Here is a 14,866-nt window from a genome sequence, read left to right on the forward strand (position 1 = left end):
TGGCTGAATATTAGAGTGACAATATCAAGGCCTCGGTTTAGTAGAAAAAATCAGCAATTAATTTCAGTTGACTTTTATCGGAGGAGAAAACTTCAGTGTGTTCCTCTCTCTCCTTTAACCAAATATGATATTTTCTTTCTAGTTTTCTCCTTTTCTTCGTTTTTAGTTTTCTTGCTTTGTTTTTCATTTCTTTTAAGATTTTTTAGTGGGATCAACAATACACACGTTCTGTGACAAATTGACTTGAAGGCTTAATCTTCAAATATAGTACAAACTAAAACCTTCAGCAACTACATCTCTTCCACTCTTAGTTGTTTTCAACTTCACACAAGTAACCTATATATGCATAATGATGCTAAAAGCTTATTTTTATATGGTGGCATATTTAATATAGTTATCATACCTAACTTAAAATACTCAAATATAGCAATTTTTAAGTATTAAGAGCATATAACTTATATGGCTTGATATTTGTTTAGTTTGACTCATTGAATTCTGATTCATAAAAGTAATTGGAATGAGTAGTAGATGAGAATTAATTAATGCTGGGATTGATCGTAGCATATTCGAGTAACTCTTGGTTTGTCTCGAGAATTTTCATCTCTTCCTCATCCAATGTCAAGATGACTTCAATCTCGTCGCGAGACCTTGTGTCCATCAATGCTACAGTATTGTTCACCATCTTGTTTACACTCACATGCCACAGCGCTTTCCCCCAACCAAAATCAGCATCATAAAGGGGAAACTTGCACCAACTCGAACACCGGTAAACACTCGTGTCTCCCATCTTCTTAAAAAACTCTTCTCTCTCTTTCAATTTCTCAAGAATTTTGATTATACCCTCTTTGCCTTTGAACTTATTTACGTCATTGTTGCAGAAATGGTTGAATGATTTTCTCATCTGAATCACCAACTGCACCAACTCCATGTCATTTTCTTCTTTCACCACCAACATAAACGGCCAAATGAAATTCCCCATTGCATTTTCAGGCAACAGAGGACTCATCCTCTGACGTAAATTCACTGCTTGGAACATCACAGATGGCTTGAATTCTCCCATATTCTTTGCCTGCTTAGCAGCCACAGCGCACTTCCAGATCAATGCAAGCACCATCTCAACCCGCGAAGCGTGACAATGCATCACCTGCTCGAATTCTGGATCAACTCTTGCCTTTATCTCCGCCAGCTTTGTAGCACTGAACACGAATCTTTTCATTGAAAATTTCTCTTCCTTGATGTTGATTGAGGCAGACATGTTAGGCAAGTCAGGTTTGCATGGCAGAAGGTTTGCTCCTAGGAACAGTTCTGGTACGACTAGTTCATTGTCACCTAGAGAAATCTTTGTCCAGGTTTGAAGGAGAGTGACGAGACTTGATAGGTCCGCTAACTTGTGTGTAAGGGAAAGACTTAGAGCAACACCTCCACAAATGAAGCTAGTGAACTTGACGAGCAACATGGCACCATTAGACATGGTCATCGTTTCATGATCACTGGTGGGTAAAAAATGATCCATGAGATCAAAATCAGGGTGGCTAAGGAAATCAGAGAGGGCTAAGTTGGTTTGGCCTTCGATAAAGTAAACACCTTCATCGTTGCAATCAATGGTGGTGGCATCTCGGAGGCGGCCAGCTAGAGGGTAGATGAGATTCAAGGTTTTGGCGAGTGATTCTTGAAGAAGTTTGGATTTGGTGGAGAAATCAGTGGAAGAGTTTGAAGGGAAGAAGAAAGTCATGTTGCCATGGATAGGAGGAGCGAGTTGGTCAAGAAAAGACAGCCTGAAGTTTCTGAGGTTGGTAAGTGTTGAATTAGAGGGTATCACAAATTGTCTGGATAGGATTTCAGACTTGATTTCAATCATCTTTCTTGACCTTGATTTTCTAATTCTGTTTGCCTTTAGGTTGAGATGTTTGCTTCTTTTATACATGGGAAATGAATAAATTACATTTAAAAAATCTTGTAATAACTTATAAACTTTATCCATCCGTATTATTATGTTAAATCAAATCCTACCAACTTGGCAACTGGCAATTAGGGGCAAAATATCAATAATCTATAAGTTGATATGATTGTGTTAGTTTGTTACGTGTGCTGTTTAATGAAATTATATTAGTTTATCAACATGTTTGGTAGATATAGAATATATAAGTATTAAAATAAACTTATTTCTAAAAAATATTTGGTAATTTATATCTGAAATGAATTGAAATTTCTTCTCTAAGAAGAGATGTGCGATTTAAATGCAAAATATTAAATATAATTTTATAAATTAAAACCACTAACATTAATTAATTAATTTAAATTGAATATTAAATAAAATTTAAATTAAATGTCAACTCACTTTTACCAGGCCAAACTGACCAGAAATATTTAATTTATTTTTTCCTTTCAGTCAAACCAAATTGGAAACGAGGCTACCCTTTCCTTTTTTAAAAAAAATGTTGGACCGAGCCTTCCCACTGAACCTTATACATATATATATATATATATAGTATCTAGTACTGTGTCTTGTAATATATATGCATGTACATATTAATGCCGATTGCCAATTACATAGATTTGTTATTTGTGAATATAGTATTTTTGACTTTGATTATTTTATAATATATGATTTAATAGAAATTAAGAATTTAATTTATTAATATTTTGATTGAATTATAATAATTACAGTTAAACTAAATTTTAAGGATTTTGTTATAATTTTGAGAGAGAAAAATATTTATTTAATTTAATTTTTTTAAGAATAAAAATAAAAAGATAAGTGTATTGGCATTTCTTTCAGCAGCTATTACGGGACAACTTGAAGAGTCGAGGGAATTATAATATGATTTTTGTCAGATTAGGTTGCAAAATCATTTAATAAAACAAAATTTGTTGAAACTGTCAATATAAATTATTTAAAAAATGTTAGATGAAATGGTAAGTGTTATTATCAAAATACTACTACGAAATTTAGCCAGTTGTGAGTGATAATGACGGCCACAAGTCGAAAAATATAGGGGCATTAAGAACTTTAAAACTATATTATTAAATAATAATATTAATGATGCAGAGACTAATAATAATAATTGTAATACCCAGTATTTAAACTAATTTTAATCTTGTTAGTTTAATTTAATTAATGAGTATTAAAGATATTATTGTAGCCTCAAGAAAATTATTTAATACACAAATAGTTATTTAAGATAATTAGATTTAAGAAAAAATATTGAATAATAATAATAATTAATTAAAGATAGAAATAAACTAAAAACATTTTAGAAAAATTAAGGGAAACTATAAATTAAAAGGCCCAAAATAAAAGTGTGATAGAGTGTACAAACAACATCTTTGTCACCAATTTTTGTATGTCTAAAATGAATTATTTATTGTCTGATTAAGTTATTTTGTCTATTTTGATGTACGACCGGAGTTGGAACCTAAAGGCGGGAAGAACTGCAGGAAACAATAGTGGGAATCGCAGAATTACCATCTATCACGGTCTTGGCCTTGGGCAAGGCTAAGACCCCACAACTGCAGCATGCATTGGCATCCATACACAATCCTTGCACAAGGCTTGCACTTCAGCAGAAATAGGAAAACACAACTAACCCTTAGGCATGGTTTACAGCCAAGTCAGCAGAAGGGACCCAAGTAATGATCCACTAAGCCTTGACTAAGGCTAAGGCGACATTTAAATTTAAAAGAGTCGTGCGCAATGGAAACAAACCTTACTCTAAGCTTACGCATCGACTTGTAGTGCACTTAAAGAAAAGGCAGGCTTTTTGAAAATCTAAGGAAATATCCTCCTTACTGTGATCCAAGGGTCGAAAATCATGAGGAAATCATTCGATAAAGATAAGGATATACTGAAATCAATGAACAGGATCGGAAATAAAGGAAAGAAAAGAAAAAAAAAACCTAGACTCTCGATGACTATAAAATAGGCAGCTATTAAAGTAGATTTCCCTGCTGCTGCACTTTTTCTTCTTCATATTTCTTCTTTCCTTTAATCCCCAAGAATTCTTTTGTATTGAAAAGCCCACCATGAGTGGTTAGTTTATTTCTTTTCCTAATTGATATTTAGTGAACTCCAATGATATATTTGTAAGATCTAATTAATTTGATTCATGTTTTATTCAATCTTTGGTATTTATTTACTTCCTGTATCTATATATACTTATTGCTTTGTTCGAACGCATCTAGAAGTTACAAACAACTAGCCGAATCACTCAAATCCGTAATTGTTTGAGTGATTCTAGTACTTAACAGTGATCAGTGCCACACTGAGGAGGTAAGTGACCTGGTTGACCAGTTCACGTGGATGAATTTAGTAATTTGAATAAGGTTCTTCTACTTTTTAAAGTTGTTGGTAAGTTAAATCCTATGGACATTCCCATGACTACTTAGCAGTGAAAAAATTAATTAATGAACATTTCTTAATTGGGTTAAAAATAAGGAAGAATTAGTTATCGAAATGTTTTCGATAACTATAACTGGTTTCTCATACCTTAAATAAAACTAATCCCTACATCTATGATCAATTATGTTACTAGAGTTTTATTTCATCAACTAAGAATCCTCTTTATAATTGCTTAGATTTTAACTTGCAGCTGAGATTTTGCTCAACATCGTTTTACTTATTATTCATTTTATGTTTTGTGTAATTAGTTTCATAAACCCCCTCTTGTTTACTTTTCAATTGCTGATCAAGGAAGAAAATCAATTTCTGACTCCATGTGGATTCAATTCTTTTGACCACTATTATGATTTGGTTTTATTGGTTAATTATGATTTTATTTTTTATAGAATTGGCATCCATAAAATTTTGGCACCGTTGTTGGGGAGCCGACATATAAATAATTATTTTTCCTTTTTATTACCAAGTCTGATTGTGAAAGACTGCTCCTTTACGATCTAGAGATTGAGAAGACCACTAGAAGTCTAAGAAGGCAGACTTGAGAGAGAAGGGAAATATATCAAGACAGCATGCCATCTTATTCGCCTGAGATAAAAAGTATGGAACAAGAATGCACTTTGAGGGAGCTAGCTGCACTGCCTACCAACCAGCAGCCCTTTTGCATCACTTACCCAGATTTAAACGTAGCATTCAAGCTGAAATTTGACTTAATTCACTTATTACCCAACTTCAGAGGTTTAGAGAATGAAAACTCGCACAAGCACCTTAAGGAATTTCATGTTATGTGCTCAAGCATGAAACCACATGGAGTATCTAAAGAACAGATAAATTTGAGGGCATTCTTTTTTTAGACAATGTGACCAAGGATTGGTTGCTTCACTTATCACGAGGATCAATCACGACCTAGACAGATATGGTATAATCCTTCTTATATTGTTTCTTTCCAGCATTGCAGACAACCAGTATTAGAAGGGAGATATATGGAATTCGCTAAAGAGATTCCAAGAGCTTATATGATCATTGGGAAAGGTTTAAACGATTGTGCGTAAATTACCTACAACACGACATCTCGAAACAATCCCTTATTCACTACCTTTATGAAGGACTATTACCCACGAAAAAAAAATGTTAGACGTGGCAAGTGGCGAAGCCATAATGAACAAGAGGCTTCAGCAGGCAAGTGATATTTGTGACATCCTAAATATTAATTAAAGTATAAGAGTGCCAAATACAGGAACATATTACGAAAGCATGACAAATAATTATATATAGTGGAGCAAATTATTATAAATCCTTTAGCAAAATATATATGAGTTTTAATTACACATAACTGAGGCCAGAAGTGGTAACAAAATACAAAATATCAAAATACAAAAAGGATCACTTCTTTCTCTATGCGAATAGACTCATCAAAGTGTGGGATAATTCATGCACTCAAGGTTTGTGGATCCACGGTATCCTCATAGACTTTAAGGGGTAGATCAGCGATCGGTTCCTCACTATCTTCCTTATCTGGGGGGCATGGAAATGGGTGAGTTCCATATACTCAGTAAGGAAAACAATAGTTAAATAACACCATAAGATTTTAAAAGTGAATAATTATATCATCAACACTTACCATTAGGGGTCACATCAGGGTCCTTTCTTACTTTATGAAAGTAATTTACTTATTAAAAAAAATATCATATCCATCATATCATTGTCACAATAATCAAATCAATCATGCTAATAATAGAAAAAATTAAATAAATTATGAAATGCTTAGATTTTTGTGTCATGCTTCGTGAAGTCGTTTTGACTTCCATCGATTGAGGGTAAATACAGATTTCTGACTACCCATATGGAATAACCAGATAAGATATATGACGACAATTTGGTTACAACACATTTTTGGTTTGTTAAACTATGGCACGATTTATACCCACGAGCGTGCCAACCACAGTAGTGCTATCAAATATTCTATAGTCACGATAATATTTAGCCAAATATGACCCCTAATAGATATTCGCGTCACCACTCTCGGCAGAGGGTACACCGTCATTCACAGGGAAGGATCTTCTCACATTTTTCAAGACTAGATGGGGGAGGGAGAAACAGAAACCCCTTAGAGATAAAAATCCTAAACGAGGCACTTCATGCATTATGCAGGTCAATATAGATATATGTTTTTCACACCATTTCATGCTCAATCTCTTTTTTGTACTTTCAGAAAATCATCACCAAAAATCATGTGATTTAAATCACATGCAAATTACTAAGTGTCTATATAATCTTATAATAAGCTTAATCAAGTAAAATTCACTTTAGTTGAAAAATTAAACATAAATCATGCAAATAATAAATTTAAAGCCTTATGATTTTGATTCTAGAAATACGCTTTAGGATGTTTAACAGAAATATTAAATCCCTTACTAAAACCTTGAAGTTTTCCTACATCTTTCTTCTTTTTCTCCTCTCATTCTCTTTCTAGATCATTCCCTCTCTCTCTAAGCTTTAGGAGCATAGAAGAATGAAATGGAAATGATGAGGAAAAATGGAAGAAAGGGATCTTTATTTATAGAAAATGGGGACCATTGAATTTGCACAAAGTGGCAAAATCTGGTGAAAAGAGAGAAAGTTGAATGAAAAATGAAGGAAAAACCTCCTAATCAATGGCGACTCACCACCCAAGGCAGTAGCAGCACACCGCCCAAGGCGGCGCACAACGCCCAAGGCGGTGCACGACGCTTAAAGGACGATGGCATACTGTCCGAGGCAGCAGTGCGCCTCCCTAGGTCAACTGCACACTGCAAGGCTGGCATACGTGCATTCAGGGCCTATAGCGTGTGGGGCGCTGCACACAGGCTTATTCGCGCAAGCCTACTGTGCAGCTTGTGCGCGCGAGGCCTAGCCTTGTCTGTGCGTGATGTGACGCGCGCAGATTGGCCTATTTGTGCTCGATGGGACGTGCGTGTAGACTGGCCTCGCACCCCGCGTAGACGGGACATGCGCACAATGCGTATGTCCTGTGTTGGCCGCGTATGCAATTCCTGTGCATATAGCGTGCGATGCTTGCATGGGCAGGTCTTTCTTGCGAGTGTTTTCCCGCAGGATTCCGCCCCTTTTTCTGTCTTTTTTATTCTTAAAAATTATTTTAATAAAAATAACACATAATAAAATAAAATTAAAAAAATTAAAATAAAATCAAAATCATGAAATAAATTATGAAATACGATAAAAAATTACAAGATATATTTAAATAAGTTCAAGTGGCCCTAGGGCCCAATTAAGTAAGAGTTTCCAGATACAAATTTAGTGTGAAGGTGAGCGGGGTGTTACAATATGGATCATGGCAGACACCTCCCAACAATTTGGATCCAATTGGGACACCTTTCAAAGAGTGAACAAGATAAGTATTTCTACCCTTGAGTCTCAAATATCTAAGCTAACCAGTTTAGTAAAAAACATGTCTACAGAAAGCAATCAGTGGGCCCGAGTATGCAGGATTTGTACACATTCGGGACACCTCACGAATATGTGCCCCATGCTTCAGGATGATGACCAGCTGTAAGTCGGCATTGTGGGTGGCTTCTTAACTAAAACACAAAGGAGGTATGATCCTTTCTCCAACATGTATAATCCAAGATGGAGAGACCACCCCAACTTTAGCTATGGAGCAAGATAGTAAAACTAATAGTAATACCCAAATAGACCAACTCCACTGCCGTAAGCAGTGCCCCCCAAACAAGGTATGTCCCTCAAAGAAATTATTAAGTCACTTACCACTAATATCCAACAATTTCAATAGGAGACAAGAGCTAGCATTTAGAATTTAGAGACGCAAGTCTGCCAACTCGTAACTTCTATGAGCTGGTTAGAATCTCAGGGCAAATTACTTTCCCAAAATTCACTTACCACTAACATCCAACAATTTCAATAGGAGACAAGAGCTAGCATTTAGAATTTAGAGATGCAAGTCTGCCAACTCGTAACTTCTATGAGCTGGTTAGAATCTCAGGGCAAATTACTTTCCCAAACAGAAGTGAACCTGCAGTCCAATGTTAGTGTCATCACCTTGTGAAGTGGGAAAGAACTGCAAGAAAACTAAGTCAAAACTACCCTTGGTCGTGGGTTGTAAAAGAAAGTAGAGTCGGAAGCTTTGGGCAAGGCTACTAGTGCAACAATAGATGACAGTACCCCTCCTGGCAAGACAGAATCTGATCGACCAATTCAGTCTCCAATTAAATCACCTTTCCCATAAAAATTCACCAAAACAAAGAAGTAAAAAGAGGATAAGGAAATTCTAGAAACATTCTGCAAAGTTGAGGTTAATCTCCCTCTTTTTGATGCCATTAAGTAAATACTCAGATACACCAAATTCCTGAAAGAATTGAGCACCCATAAGAGAAAACAAAATAACAACGAGAGAGTAAGTGTGGGGAAAAACATCTCGGCTATTATACAGGGGAAGTTGCCTCCCAAATACAATGACCAACACATGTTTATTACTTTTTACAAAATAGGTACCCTAGGCATAAAAAAGGCCATGTGTGACCTTGTAGCTTTAATTAATGTAATGCCCATGTCTGTCTACTCCAAGTTGGGTTCGCACAATTAAAAGAAACAAGGGTTATGATCCAACTAGTGGATAAATCCATTATCTACCCTAAAGGAGTCTTGGAAGACGTGTTAATTTAAGTGGACAACCTCATCTTCCCAACCGACTTCTATGTGTTAAATATGGAATATAACAATTCTCCAGGTTCCTCTGACCTCCTATTAGGAAAACCCTTCCTCAGCACCACTAACATAAAAATTGATGTCCAAGACAAAATCTTCACCATGGAATTTGATAAAGAGGTGGTAAGATTTAATGTGTATGATGCTATTAAAATCCTATTGATTTTTCTTATCTGTGTAGCATTGATACCATTGATATCCTAAGTAAAAGATACTTCAACCTAAACCATGGAGACGAGGTAAGTATTATACTTTGCAATGATTTAGATGTTGACAGTCTGCAGATCCTGGAAGGAGAACATGTGACCGACCAATGCTTGCAAGAAGTCGTGTCTAAATTAGACTCCCTTAAGTAGGTAAAAAGTATGACCCCTTACCTTGATCTCTCTATAACTTACAAAAAAATTCCACCTTCTATTTTGTAGGCCCCCAAGATAGAATAGAAACCACTGCCTGAACACCTCAAGTACATTTTTCTAGGTGAAGGAAAAACCCTCCTGGTGATAACTCCAACAAACTTAGCCGATCCGAAGAAGAAAAATTAGTGAGGGTACTTCGAGAATACAAGGAAGCTGTAAGCTGAATGATTGTTGATATTTAAAAAATTTCACCCTCCCACTAGTATGCACCGGATCCTTCTAGAAGAGGGTAGTAAACCAAGTAGACAAGCCCAAAGGCACTTGAACCCAGCAATGATAGAAGTGGTGAATAAAGAAGTTTTGAAGCTACTGGATGTTGGGGTCATCTACCCAATCTCAGAAAGTAGATCAGTAAGCCCAATGCAAGTTGTGCCAAAGAAAACAGGGGTCATCATGATAGAGAACCAAGAGGGAGAAAAGATTTTGGCAAGGGTACAAAATAGATGGAGGGACTACATCTACTATCACAAGCTGAATGCCTCAACAAGAAAGGACCAGTTCCTACTACCCTTTATAGATCAAATGCTAGAAAGGCTATCTAGAAGAACCCATTATTACTATTTGGATGGCTACTCTACATTTTTACCAAATTCTAATTGTCCTTAAATATCAAGAAAAGACCACTTTCACTTGCCTTTTCAAGACTTTTGTCTACCGATGGATGTCGTTCAACCTCTGTAATGCACCTGTAACCTTCTAGAGATGCATGGTCAGTATATTTTCTGATTTTGTAGAAAAAAACATAGAAGGTTTTATGGATGACTTCACAGTCTACAGGGATTCCTTTTATGAATGCCTTGATAACCTCAAGAAGGTGCTTAAGCGTTGCCTTAACTCTAACCTATTATAAATTATGAAAAATTCTACTTCATGGAGGATTAAGGATTGATTTTGGGACGTGTGGTGTCCTCCAAGGGAATAAAGGTTGATAAAGTAAAAGTGGACATTATTAAATCACTACCTCACCCAAAAAGCATATGGGAAATACGTTCATTCCTCAGTCATACCGGTTTCTATAGAAGGTTCATTAAAGACTAATCAAAGATCACGCAACCCCTATGTCGTTTGCTTTAGAAGGATGTCGAGTTTGTCTTTGATGAACCTTGTAAGGAAGCATTTGAAACACTTAAGGAGAAGCTAGTGACAGTGCCTGTCATGCAGCCACTAGACTAGAATCAACTATTTAAAATAATATATGATGCAAATAACCAAGCAGTGGGTGCAGTACTTAGGAAAAAAATAGGAAAATACCCACATGTAATCTACTATGCCTTTTGTACAATGACCAAGTAAACTATTCCACCACAGAGAAAGAGTTATTCGCTGTTGTGTTTGTCTTAGAGACATTTTAGTCATGCTTGTTGGGAATAAAGGTGATTGTGTTCTTAGATCATGCAACATTTAAGTACTTGTTGAAGAAAAAAAGAAGCAAAATCGAGGATAATATGATGGATAATCCTTTTACAAGAATTTAAACTTCAAATAAGGGACAAAAAGGGAATGGAGAATTTAGTAGCAGATCACCTTAACAGACTGTCGATTAATGGGGAACCCTCCCCATTAGGCAATGAATTTTTAAACGAGTGCTTGTTCATAGTTCAACATACAGCCCCATGGTATACAGACATCATCAACTACCTTATTATCCGTGTATTACCAGCCAATCTACTAAGGGCCAAGAAGGAAAAGATAAAAAGGGAAGTAAGGCAGTATGTATGGGATGATCTATACCTGTGGAAACACTACGTCGATCAATTACTCAGGAGGTGTATTCCAAAGACCAAAGTAGCTTCCGTCTTAAAATTTTGCCACTCACGTGCATGCGGGGGGCACTTTGGACCAAAACAGACTGTTCAGAAGATACTAGAGTGTGGTTTGTTGTGGCCAACATTATTCTATGATGCATACACTTACTATAAAACCTGTGAGAGCTACCAAAGTACTAGAAACATTAGCTGCAGAGATCAGATACCATTTACGCCCATTATAGTATATGAAATTTTCAATGTATGGGACATCAACTTCATGGGACCATTCCCCTTTTCCTTCGGCAATACCTACATCCTGTTAGCAATGGACTATGTTTTGAAATGGATAGAAGCGAAAGCTACCCGGACTGATGATACTAAGAAAGTTGTCAACTTCTAAAAAACACAGGTTTTTGTGAGGTTTAAAATCTTAAGGGCAATAATAAGTGATCGGGGAACTCATTTCTATAATCGGGTGGTGGAATCTCTCTTTTGAAAATACCATGTTACTCATTGCACATCCACCGTCTACCATCCACAAACAAGTGGACAAGTGGAAGTCTCTAACCAGGAAGTCAAATCCATCTTAGAGAAAATGGTCAACCAAAGAGAAAGGATTAGAGTCTATGGCTTGATGATGCTTTATGGGCTTTTCGAACAACATTTAAAACACCAGTCAAAATGTCTTCATACTGCCTAATCTTCAGAAAAGCTTGTCACTTGCCTGTTGAGTTGGATTACAAACCAAATTAGGATATCAAGAGTTATAACATAAAGTTTGAGGAAGTTGGGAAGCATCAAAAGCTACAGCTACAAGAACTGGAAAAAATACAGAATACGACATATGAGAACTCCATAATTTATAAGGAAAAGATGAAAGTACTCCACGAGAAATTACTTTCCAAGAAGGAATTCTCAATTGGGAAAAAAACATTTTTTTTTTATCCCCGACTTAAGCTATTCCCTGGGAAATTAAGGTCAAGGTGGATAGGATCGTTCATTGTCACCAACATATTTCCTCATGGTGCTGTCGAAATCAAGAGCCTAGAAACACAAAATATTTAAGGTACATGGACAATGTCTTAAACCTTTTTACGAAGGCCTCTCCATAAGGAACATTGAAGAAACGTCTCTCAACCCCCCTGAGGCACATCCCTGATAGCAAGCAAGACAGTCAAGCTTGGACAATAAAAAAGGCGCTTGATGGGAGGAAACCCATTCATATTTTCTTCTTTCTATTTTCTTCTCAATTTCTATTTTCTTCTGTAAATTAATGTAATTTTCTTGTCAATTAACTAACAATTCTTTGTGATTCTGGCACAGGAATAGGTAATTTAGGTGGGACAACTAGAGGAGTTGAACACCAATATAGTTGAACAAGCCATGCCCAAGGGTAGTACCAATCCCAAATTACTCTAGCATGAAACCATATATAACCTTTGGCCTAGGGATGGGAACCTTTGCAACCACAACAGTTGTGGACAAGCCTTGCCTAAAGGACCCCTTTGATCATAAACAAGCCTCGCCCAAGACTAGTAACCAGCCCATATCACCTACACCATCCCTGACCCTTGCCTTAGGCTTACACTCAATCGACAAAAGATGCACAAGTCTTGCCTAAAGCAACAAAAAAAAACCATCAGCAAGACCTAAACTCCCCTTACCCTAAGCTATCACCACCTAGCACCCACTTTGAAATTTAGACACCCACCCCTGATATCAAACACTAACCTCTCCTATCTCTTGCCCTCTCAACCTCTAATCTTCCCCATCATACTCTTCATCCATAAATCTCACATAATTTGACCCTCTACAACCACCAATAATGAGACAAAAGAGATCTGCTTAAAAAACTAATGGCCTCTTGCCATTTACACACCTTCGCACTGAAGGAGCCTCATAACTAGCCTCACTAGTCGCATTTGCTCCAATGACAAACACAAGCAGCTATATAAGCTGCAACCCTACTCCCCAAAACACTATAATCAATATCTTTGATTCACTGCCAACCCACACAACCACTCCTGGTGTCAGAGCAGGTTAGACGATCGAAAACAGAGACCCCCTCCAACTACTCCCAATGAACTTGTTACAGAAGAAGACACCTTAGAGCGAGCACTGAAAAGATACCGAGTCTGCCGAGGCCGACCCATCCACCAACCTATAGAAAATAGACATTCGAGGACATCTCACATTTGAAGAGGATGTGGAGAAAGAATGGTATGAGGAAATCTAAAAACTCCCATTGTTTGGGATAAATTCATACATAATCCCACTCTCGATATCCTTGACATCAAAGTGGGTATTTTGAATCTAATATACGCTATCGACTAGGCCAAGGCAGACACTTCCAGCTCTCAATTGTTCAATTTAATGATGTATTGGGGTTCTCTAAATGGGAAGCAAAACACACATATTGTGATTTCTGCAAAGACTTTGACCCGACCATCGTTTAGGATGAACTTTGCCTCAACCACTCTGACACATATGACCCCGAGAAATCTAAAGATTTCTACTTCCGTGACCTATACATGAAATATATTCACCAATTTTTGGGTTACTCTTTTTCAGGTTACAAAGATGCACTGAGCATCATCTCCATAATAGAGCTATACTTTCTTTGGTGTATGTCACAATGACGTCGACCGAACCTAGGGTATTGGTTTGTATCACAGTTTGCTAATGTTATCTCTTCTCGACAACCATTAATCCTGGGTTCAGTCATTACCAGAATTGCCATCTTCACCACCCGGTTCGATGGTGATGAAATGAACCTACATATCCCCTGCCCTCAAGCACCTTTGGATCTTCGGTCTTTGGATGACATGGGCCTCTTAGAACTGAAAGATGGCCTCCCCTGCTTTGCCCCACCTTGACCTCTTGTACCATGAGATAGAAGGATGTACAATAAGTAGCGCGAGCGGCAAACGCAAGCCTTCCCAGCTCCTCCACCGCCGCACTTCAAAGAATTTCTGAACCACACACTGCTGCACATCTGCGTGATAGATGACACCTTGCACAATGTGGAGCGCTCCTTGAGGGAATTGCATGAGAAAGTTGATGCCCTGACACAATTAATCACCCAAACCAGACACTTAAACATGCAAACTCGTAATAGATAAACATGGGGGAGTCTTTTTCTCTCTATTTTACTTAAGTTTCTTATTTTTATTTTTATTTTGCCATTTTATCTTCTGTTCTACTTTTTGTTTGCTCATTGCCTTCTCTTAAACTTGCAACACATTGGGGATAATATGTAGTTTAAGTGTGGGGGAAGCAGCACCCTGCATTCTGCATTAGGCACCTTAAATTGCTGGTATCATATTTGCCACATCACTCTAGATTCACTGGCCTTGCCCAAGGTTAATTACACTACAGACGCACCTCCACCAATTTTTGGATTCACACCCTCTCCTCTATCACTATTGTTTTAACCAACTCAAATAGGATGTCGCGATATGAGGAGATCGTGATCTAGTGGCTAAAAGAGTACGAGGGAAAAATTACAATCTTGCCATTAATGAGGCCACATCTAACACACAGCACGCGACCACATACCCACAATCGCCTGGTTTGGATTTGTT

General features: G+C 37.1%; 1 protein-coding gene and 1 long non-coding RNA gene across 2 annotated transcripts; both read right to left on the bottom strand.

The window, feature by feature from the left end:
* Window positions 1-282: 282 nt before the first annotated feature.
* LOC110812490 (cocaine synthase-like) lies at window positions 283-1,943 on the bottom strand. The gene has a single exon (XM_022039313.2). The coding sequence runs from the start codon at window positions 1,922-1,924 to the stop codon at window positions 536-538; it is 1,389 nt and encodes a 462-aa protein (XP_021895005.2). The 5' UTR covers window positions 1,925-1,943; the 3' UTR covers window positions 283-535.
* Window positions 1,944-5,658: 3,715 nt separating this feature from the next.
* Window positions 5,659-14,866, bottom strand: LOC148266754 (uncharacterized). The gene is made up of 2 exons (XR_015817877.1): window positions 14,011-14,866; window positions 5,659-5,908 (listed from the first exon to the last, which is right to left on the bottom strand). It is a non-coding gene; the product is annotated as an uncharacterized LOC148266754 (long non-coding RNA).

This window comes from Carica papaya, chromosome 3, assembly GCF_054855325.1.
Source record: "Carica papaya isolate Zhongbai chromosome 3, ASM5485532v1, whole genome shotgun sequence".
Lineage (NCBI taxonomy): Eukaryota > Viridiplantae > Streptophyta > Magnoliopsida > Brassicales > Caricaceae > Carica > Carica papaya.

Bases quoted from the DNA above. Each gene is read 5' to 3' on its own strand.
- LOC110812490 (XM_022039313.2), bottom strand. From the start codon at position 1,924: ATGTATAAAAGAAGCAAACATCTCAACCTAAAGGCAAACAGAATTAGA.